This window comes from Elephantulus edwardii, unplaced genomic scaffold, assembly GCF_000299155.1.
Source record: "Elephantulus edwardii isolate Elephantulus edwardi_28Jun2011 unplaced genomic scaffold, EleEdw1.0 scaffold00159, whole genome shotgun sequence".
NCBI lineage: Eukaryota > Metazoa > Chordata > Mammalia > Macroscelidea > Macroscelididae > Elephantulus > Elephantulus edwardii.
In genome coordinates this window covers 4,046,064-4,056,051 of record NW_006399909.1, presented here as the reverse complement: position 1 = coordinate 4,056,051, position 9,988 = coordinate 4,046,064, and the positions used below count along the sequence as shown (strand labels likewise).

Here is a 9,988-nt window from a genome sequence, read left to right as displayed (position 1 = left end):
TTATGCATCAGAGAGTTGGACAATGACTAAGGAGGATAGAAGGAAAATTGATGCCTTTGAGCTGTGGTGCTGGAGAAGAGTATTGAAGGTACCATGGACTGCAAAGAAAATAAACAGATTCATCCTGGAGTGGTATAACCAGGCTGTTGCTTGGAGTCAAGGATTCTGAGGCTTCGTCTAACATACTTTGGACATGTTGTAAGGAGGTACAGGTCCTTGGAGAGGGACATCATGCTTGGTAAGGTGGAGGAACAGTGCAGGAGGGGAAGACGTTCTATGAGGTGGATTGATTCAGTAAGTGGGGTAATCGGGATGTGTGTGTCAGAGGCACTGCATTTGGCACAGGACAGAGCAGAGTTTAGGGCTGCTGTACATAGGGTTGCTATGAGTCACAAGCGACTAGATGGCACAAAGCAACAGCAACAACAACGTAGTTTTATTCGTATAAATTTTCAGATAGTCTTTTATTCTTTATTTCAGGGGAAGGAGGGAAGGTTGCTAAAAGATCACTTGGAGATCTTTGGTTATACAGAGGTCATGTTTTCAGGAAGAACCAGTCTTTGGAGAAAGACATCATGCTGGGAATGAATGAGAGTCCGTTAAAGAGAGGAAGGCCTTGAAAAAAATGGATGAGACAATGACTACCACATAAACTTGGGCATGACAGATATCATGAGGATGGTGTAGGATAGGGCAGTTGTTCACAGGGTGGCTATGAGTTGTAGTCACCCCAATGACACAAAGCAATAGCAGTAACAGCAAACAAGTTGATTCTTACTCATGGCAAACTCATGTGTTTCAGAGTAGAAATCCCCTTCATGGTGTGTACGTTTGTATACACGTATTTATGTGGGAGATTGTTGAGCTGAGAGCTCCTGTGGCATAGTGGAAAGGAGTTGTGCTGCCAGCATAAAGGCATGCTATGTACTCTAAGGTACACTACCATAAAAATAATTGTTGAACTAGACCATGGGACCATTCTTTTCTGATACCGTGGAAATTCTACTCTGTCACACAAGAATTCTAGAAATCATAAACCTAGGTGAATCTGAATCACATCAAACCATTAGTTAGTTCTTGTTGCATATCACTGAATCAGAACTGACTCAGAACTGACCCTCCAGCACTTTTTCAGGGACTTTAGGTCACATGAAAAGGAACTGGCAATCTTTCTCATGCAGAATGGTTGGTGGATTTGATCCTTGTGTCTTAGGGTTGGGAGTGCAACTTCTTACCACTACACTACAAGAGCTCCCTTTGGGTAGTTGTTCTTGTCATCGTCTTTGTGCCCCATCAAGTCAATTATGACTCATAGCAATCTTATAAACAATAGCTCTGAATTCTGGCCCTACCTTGAGCCAAACTCACTGTCTCTGACACAACCACCGCCGTTGCTAAAATGACGGTGTCAATCCATCTCATCCAGGATGTTTTTGCCCAGTGCTAACCCTCCATACTTCCAAGCATTAATCCTTTCTAGCTTCAGTTTGAGCTTACATACGAGTACTTGATGGTCTATTTCATAATCTACACCAGGTCTAGTTTACACAGCTGATACTGAGCGTCCCCAAAAATTCTTTCCACAGATATAAACAATCTCATTCTTGTGCATAGGACTTCAAATCCATTCTTACAGTCACCATTTGTGTTTCTTATAAAAGATATTTGCAGTGAATAAATTAGTCATTGATTGTATACAATTTTATCATTGTATCTTTAGCCTCATTTCTATCACCAAGTCCATGTTTTCCCACAACTATCCTTTTTCCTTATTCTCAACTTTTGCATACAAGTCACCAGTTATTACTGATGAATCTTGGATGTGTATTCAATTGTTTTCTGACTGCAAAAGTTGGTAGAAATCTTCTATTTGCTCTTCTTTGGCTCTAGTTGTTGGTGCATACATTTGAATAATAGTGGCTTTAACATGTCTTCCTTGAATGTGTATGGACATTATCTTGTCACTAAAAGCATTGTGTTATGATGTTGACACAACCTTTCTTGCTGAAAGTGAGGAGAACTTGAAGTACAAGATCAAGGAATGTAACCTTCACTATGAATTGCATATCAACATCAAGGAAACAAAGATTTTTACCACTGAACAGATAGACAACATCAGAGTGGATGGAGAAAAGATTGAAACTGTCAACAACCTCTGTTACCTGGGCTACAATTAACATCCTTGGTACCAACAGTCAGGAAATAAGGACACATATTGCATTTGGTAAGTCTCCAGTTAGGAACCTCTCCAAATTATTGAGGAATAATGATGTCAGTGTGAGGAGTAAGGTGTTTCTGATTCAGGCCAACTTCATAACACAATGATGATTGAGATTGCTGACAACTTCAGCTTGTGTGGCTCTACAATCAACACTCTTGGCACCAGGAGCCAGGAAATTAAATTTCCCAAAGTATTGAGTTGGCAAAGTCTGCTGTCAGAGACCTCTCCAAGATAGTGAGGAGCAATGATGTCAGTCTGGAGACTCAGGTGCTCCTGATACAGGCCATGGTCTATGCCATTACTTGCTTTGCTTCATAAAGCTGGAAAATGACTAGGGATGATAGAAGAATAGTTGATGCCTTTGAGCTGTGGTGCTGGAGATGAGTATTGAATATACCATGGACTGCTAGGAGAACAAATAAGTTCATCCTGGAGAGGGTAAAGCCAGGTTGCTCCTTGGAGACAAAGATTCTGAAGCTTCATCTGACATACTTTGGGCATGTTGCAAAGAGGGACCAGCCCTTGGAGAGGGCAGTCATGTTTGAGAGGATGGAGGAACGGCACAGGAGAGGAAGACCCTCAATGAGATGGATTGATTCTGTCACTGGGGTAATGGAGATATGTGTGTCAGAGACAGAAAGATTGGCAAGGGATAGAGCAGGGTTTAGGGCTGTTGTACATAGGGTCGCTATGATTCTCAAGCGACTCAACGGCACATAACAACAACAACAACAATGGCTTATTAACTGAAACTTTAGCAGTTAAAATCCATTAGTCACTCCATGGGAGGAAAATAACATGACATAGTCTTTTGTCCCCCCCATAATATTTATAGGATTGGGAACCCAGTAGAGGGTTGCTATATATCAGATTCAATTCCTTTGCAGTTGATTAATCCTCTTATTAGTGCAATTTTTGTGCAGTAGTTAGCCATTAGGCTGCTTATTAAAATGTTGACGATTTGAACATACAAACTACTATTGGAGAAAGAATAGTAGTCTGTATATATCAAGATTACAGACTTAAAAACCCTATAGGGCAGTTCTACTCTGTCCTATTTGGTCACTGTGAACCAGAATCCAGTTGGTCCCCATGAATTTGAGCTTGGAATTGTCATAGAACAGTAACTAATTTCTTATTCTATAGCTGAGTTTATCTGTCTAACAAATAGTTTCCTATTTTTATTATTAAGACAGAAAGTAAGAAGAAGCAGATGCCCTATTCAATTTCTTAAATATTCAATTGGTTTTGTTCCCTGTTGTATAGAAATTACTTTATTACACTTAAGTTGTTTTCATAGTATTTACAAAAGTATTTTGTAGAAGGAAGGAATGAGAGAAGTATAGGTATTTGGTGGGATGTGAATTTACCACATCACCTTAATTGATCTTATTCCATACTGTATAATTTAGACCAGCTTATTGAATGTTTGGTTTTTATTTTATTTAAAATTCAAGTAATGGAAACAATCAGCATTTCCTGTTTATTTTTGACAGATGGGAAAAAAATATATATGAAATATATATATATATAAACTTGATTATGGTAAGTAAATAAACATGTAAATATAAAAATAGTATTTTCAAAGAAATTTTATTTTGTTTATACAAGCAAAGATAGAGGGCTATTAACAGATCATGTATTATTTTTTTAAACAATATTTCTACTCATATTTGTGGAAAGTTTATTCCTTTTTATGGTATATTTTGATCAAACAGAGGCAATAACTTTAAATGGAGAGAGACTGGAGTAATAAGTCAAAGTTCTGAAGTGACTGTCTAAATTACACCTTTATTCTACCATTTTAGACTAGGTGTGGCTTTGGACAAACTACTTAAACTTTTTTTAAAAAACATGCTATTTTATTTCTAAAGTCTTGATTATACCGTTCAATTACTGGTACAGGGATATTCACGCAAATCACTTTTCAGCATGCATTAGCTAATAGTCAATATACAGCCATCATTTCTAATTGGCTGGCTATTGTAAGCTCTCAGGGACTATCTATTTCACAGCATCAAGAAGTCAACAAATCACTTCTGTTTGTATCACATATGCACAGGAGCCTTTTGCTTCCTTTTTTTATTGGTCAGAAATGGATAAAAGTAGGTCATTAGCACTGCGATCAAAGCATAGGTACACACACAAAGGTAAAGCACATGAGGATTAAAAAATGGTAAGAGATTATACCATCTCGGATAGAGTAGAGAATTGTGGGGATGGAAAGGACAAATGTATCCTTCCATTCTTTATGGGGTCTCTGAGTTGGAGATGACGTGAAGGCCCCTAACAACATTAACAACAACGGATTATAATGTGTGTCTAGAAACAAGAAATTAGTCATCTCATGAAGTTAACAAGAGGAAATTTTTTGGTGGTTGTTTTCAGCAACAAAACTGAATAATAACTGATTGAATAACATGCATGAACAAATACATCTGGCTACAAGAAACTCTTGACTCTTTCCATAGGTCCAGTCAGTCGCATTCCTGCATAGTCCATCAGTAGTTACCAATTATGGTTTTTTTTTTAAAAAAAAAAAAAGGACTTTCAATGAAAAAAATCACTGACTGTACAAAACACAATCATCCATTCTCTAGTCTTATTCCTGCCACCTAGGTCATTTACCAACTCCTAGGCCTCATCCCTGGTTTTTTTTTTTGTTTGTTTGTTTGTTTTTTGCTTTTATTTCTGTCCTCAATTATTATTAATGCATCCTGATTACATTTTTCATCAGGTTGAGGATGAAAAGTTGGTAGAAGTTCTCAAAGTGATCATCTTTGGCTTTCGTGGTTGGTGAGTCTATTTGAATAATGGCTCCACAAAGGTCTTCCTTTTGTATTTATGGTTTTATCCTATCACTCACAGCATTGTACAGATAGATCTTGAAATATTCTTTATGACTCTGAATATAACACCAATCTTCAATCTGTCATTCCCAACATAACAGATCATTGTTTCTTGATTCAAAGTAGCCACTACCAGTTCATTTTAGCTCAACAGTGCATAGGATTTTGATCTTTCTGTGTTCCATTTCATTTCTACTGTGATACTGGCAAATTGCATTGTTGTTCTAGGTATAGGTTTCACACGAGCACAATCAAATGTTCTGGCATTCCCATTCTTCTCAATGTCAGGTATAATTTCTTGTGTTCCCACAACAGTCAAATGTCTTTGCACAGTCTATAAAAACTAAATAGACATCCTCTAATACTCTGATTTTAGCCCGAATCCATATGACAGCTAAGCCCCAGTCCAGTGGTCTCTTAAAACACAGCTTATATTTCTGGCCATTTACTGTCAATGTTGTTATGCATTGTCAAGTCAACTACAACTCAGAGTCTAGTATGATTCTTAGTGACTCAAGAACAACAGATCTGAACTTTTGTGCCACCCTCACAATCTCTGAAACAGTCAAGCCTAATGCTGCAGTCACTGTGTCAATTCACCTGGCTGAGAGTGTTTCTCTCCACCTTTCTAAGTTCCCTCTCTAAGGAACAACCTGTTCTATCAACATGCCCGAAGTATGTGAAACAAAACTTCACTTTCTTTGCCTCCAAGAAGCATTCTGGCTCAACCTTCTGCAAGAAATTTTTTTGTACTTTATTTTTTCCATGTGAGAAGTATTTCTGCCCAAATGAGAAATGCAGTTTATAAAGATAACATATCTGGTTTTTTTTTCTTTTTCACTGAGGATGTAATGCAGAATGAGATGACAGAAAAAGGCATTGATGTAAAGACATGCACAATTTCAGAAGTAGTATTTTTTTTAATTCATGCTAAATATAAATGATGTCTCTGAAAATCCAAATTCAATGCAAGCTCTGCAAGAAAAATGGATGGTCTGCAGCCTTTAGGACAATTTCAGAAAACAGAGGGTAATTTTGGGGTAAAACTTTGAGATAACAATAAAGTTTTGAGTTTGAGTAATAAAGTACGGGAAAGTTTTACTCTAAGACTGTTTGTTAGTTATTGTTGTTATTAAGTGTCGTTGAGTCACAGACGACTCATAGTGACCCTGTAAATGAAAGACCTGAATGCTTGTATAAATTTCATCCTTTTTCCAGGTTCACAGAGTTTCCGGAGGCAGTTAGCATGTTATATTTTATAGCAGTCATTTATCACATCCCTCCATTCCCTAAAGCATAATGGTTTCTAATTACCATTCCACATTTGATAATTTGATTTCCTGATCACCAAGAAAAATGTTTTCACAAAGTAAAACATAGTTTGGTAATGTTAAGAAAAAAAATGGGAAATTTATCAAGTATTAAATATGAACATGTAAAGCTAAGGATTGTATAATGTCCATTTAATATTGTATTAATTTATCAAGTATTAAATATGAACATGTAAAGCTAAGGATTGTATAATGTCCATTTAATATTGTATTACCAGTAGCATACTTTTTTATTTAATAAATCAACACATAATTCATTTTTAACTGTTTATGTAAGTAAACACCAAATGATAGCATCAGCCATTATGGAAAACCACTGAAATCAACATCAAGTTGAATTCTGACTCCTTTGAATAGGCATCAACTATGCATTGAATGGTGCTAACTAGGATAGCTAAAAGAAATTGGGATGTTGCCTAAGTGAGAAGTGCCCGTCTTCAATAAAAACACAAGTTACAGAGAACACACAGGTGTGAATCCTGCTGTTATCGTGGAATCCACAGCAATTTTCACCTAAGGCCAAACTGAAATGAAATAGCCAGGCAGATGTAATGTAAATAGCATTTAGTAATGTCATCTGATATGGACATGAGAGGCATAGAAATGATTCAGCGCATATGATCACTAAGGAGAAGGCAGAAAAGTCTTAACTAGTACATAAATAAGTTGAAATAGCATATATGTTAAAAATGTACAATATTTAGCTAAATTGGAACATACATGTTAACATGGCTTTCCTAATAAGAAATGACACAATAAAGAATTTTAACTTCCCACGTATATTTGACTTTAATGTGAATTCATAGTTTAAGATCTAGGATGTAATTAGTGATTAATTTTCATCATTTTCCAGAAAAAATAGCTCTATGGATAGGCATTACTGTTTGACAGTTTCAATTCTGAATGTATGGAATTCCTACACAATAGTTTCTGTTTCCTATAGACTCAACCTGTATAGAATATGGTTACAATTCTTGTAACACTCGAGGCTACAGTAAGAACAAAAAAAAAAAAAAGAAAGAAAAAGAAAAAGAAATCCAAGCCATGCTCTTAGACAAAATAAGAATGGCAGCTTACTTTTGGGGAATCGAGGTGGATTATCATTGACATCAGTGAGGGTAATGTTGACAATGGTGGTTCCAGCTAATCCTCCCAGCTGTCCTCCCATGTCCTTCGCTTGGATGAGCACTTGATACTGTTCTTTGACTTCCCGATCCATGTTTGGCAAAGCTGTTCTAATCACACCTTGAGCCGGGAAAGATAATGATAAAGCACACAAATTAGGTTATGTTTTCTAAAATAAAATTGGCTGAACTTACAAAACCATTCTATATACATTTGTTTGCAAAGTCATGCTAACAAAAACTAATGTCCTTTTCAAAAAGTAAACGGCCAGAAATGGGCAATGATTGGGGCATAAGTGAACATATTACAATAATAAATATATTTGAAAATGTTATGTAAAGAATACCTCCCCTCAAATAATCAACAGTCATCGTATCAATCAAGTTAGAAACATTTATTCAGCAGTTTCTATATAAGAAAAAATATTGAAAGAATGCATGTTTGATTCTTGAGTGGATTATTTATCATTTCCCTTCTTTGTTCTTATTTTGATTTTTTAGAGAATTTATAAGAAACCCTGGTGGTATAGTAGACTGAAGGGTGGGCTAATGACTAAATATTGACAGCTGACTCCTGCTAGCCTCTCTGAGGGAGAAAGAAAAGGCTGTCTATAGATTTAAAGTCACAAATACCAGGCAGAGGGTTGCCATCAGCAGGAATGAACTCAGAGGCACTGCATTGTCTTTAGGCTTCTTTAACTAATTGTTGTCACTGCCCTTGAGTCAGTTATGACTAAGAGCAACCCTCTCTTGAGTCTCTGAGATGATAAATCTTACTGGGAAGACATTGTGCGTGTTTCTCCCTAGCAGCAGCTGGGAGAGATGGTGTTTATGCACTATCGTTGTAGATACATTTCTTTTCCAATTTTCCTTAGAAACATTAAACTTCTCTTTTTTAATGTATTTTACTTTATCATTCAGAATACTTACATCTTTCAACAGGAGAATTTTCCCTTATATTTCATTAAGCTTTGACACTGAAAAACTCTAAGACCACTGGTTCGAATCTACCAGTTGCTCTGTGGAAAAATAGGGAGCCTCTATTCGTGTGAAGCTTTATAGTTTGGGAAACCTGGAGTGTTGCTGTGAGTTGGAATCAACTCTGCAATAGTAGCTTATCTCTCATTAGCGGATTCTCCTAGAACCTTGAACTCAGTGCCATTGAGTGAAACCCCACTTAGGACAAAATCATGTGTTATAGATTCATACAGTTTGTTTGTACTTTTTACTGCAATAGAATGTCATCCCTTTTTTTGAAAACCAGTATGTCCAAACTGTCAACTTTTCAGGTTAATGGTCAGGTGTTAACTATTGCGCTGCCAAGAGACCTATGTGGGAAAGCACCCACTATTTAGAAGGAAATATATGTATTTCATTTACTGAATGAGTAAATGAATGCATAACTATACGATAGAGTCATAGATCTCACCTCCTCCAGGGTGATTAACTGCCTCTGAAAACTCACTGGAGAGCCACCTATGGGTTGGTTCTGACTTGACAGTATATGGCAGCAACAACTCATATTTATAAGGGAGATTTGTAATAGGGAGCTCTGATGGTTTAGTGGCAAGAAGTTGTGCTGCCAACCCAAAGGCCTGTGATTCAAATCCATCAGCTGATACACAGGGGGGAGATGGACAATCTCCTCCAGTGTGATTTACTGCCTTTGAAAACCCACTGAAGGGTCAGCTATCAGCAGGTGTCTACTCAATGGTACATAACAACAACTCATATTTCTGTGTTTCTGTTGAGTTTGTGAAACTAACTCATAATGCGTATTTATTCACATTGTTGTTGTTGTGTACCATAGGGTCAGAATCGACCCATAGCTGACCTTCCAGCATTTTTTCAGGGGCAGGTAATCAGATGGGAGGAGACTGCCTATCCTTCTCCCATGGAGGAGCTAATGGCCTCAAACCACATGCCTTCGGGATTGCAATGCAGCTTTTTGCCACTAGGCCACCAGAGCTAACTTATTCACAGTTGTTGTTGTTAAGTGCTGTTGAGTCGAGCACAACTCATAGCGACTCCATGAACAAAAGACCTGAACCCTGGTCTCTAACTATCTTCATTTCTCTACATTCATAGACTTTCCAGAGGTATGTTGTTTAGGAAGTGGATGACACTCCTGCTTCCAAGCCTTTCTCAACTCTGGGAGCTCCATCAAACATTGTCCACCATGGGAAGCCATTATGGCATTTGACACACCAATGGCACAGTGTTCAGCATCACAGAAACTCCAACTTACTTCAAATTTACAGACAGTGCTGTATAACTTCCAAGAATATTCATCCTAAAAACAAGTAACAAGAGGCCAGACAGCTACAGGCCTGAGGGCACAATCACCTTTTTAATTAATTTATTTATTTAATTTCAATGAACATCTACAGAGATTTTGGAATTCCATTCATTCATTGTTGTACTTTTCTCCCCCCCTCCCCGCCCCCGCCGTTCACTCCTCTC

At 37.3% G+C, this 9,988-nt stretch overlaps 1 protein-coding gene across 1 annotated transcript in view; it reads right to left on the bottom strand.

Moving 5' to 3' along the window:
• The window catches only part of CDH12 (cadherin 12, type 2 (N-cadherin 2)), an 851,782-nt gene that overhangs the window by 160,499 nt on the left and 681,295 nt on the right, over positions 1-9,988 (bottom strand). Inside the window, exon 5 of the mRNA XM_006895122.1 lies at positions 7,479-7,646. Coding sequence (XP_006895184.1) covers positions 7,479-7,646 — 168 coding nt within the window. The remainder of the gene's footprint in view (positions 1-7,478; positions 7,647-9,988) is intronic.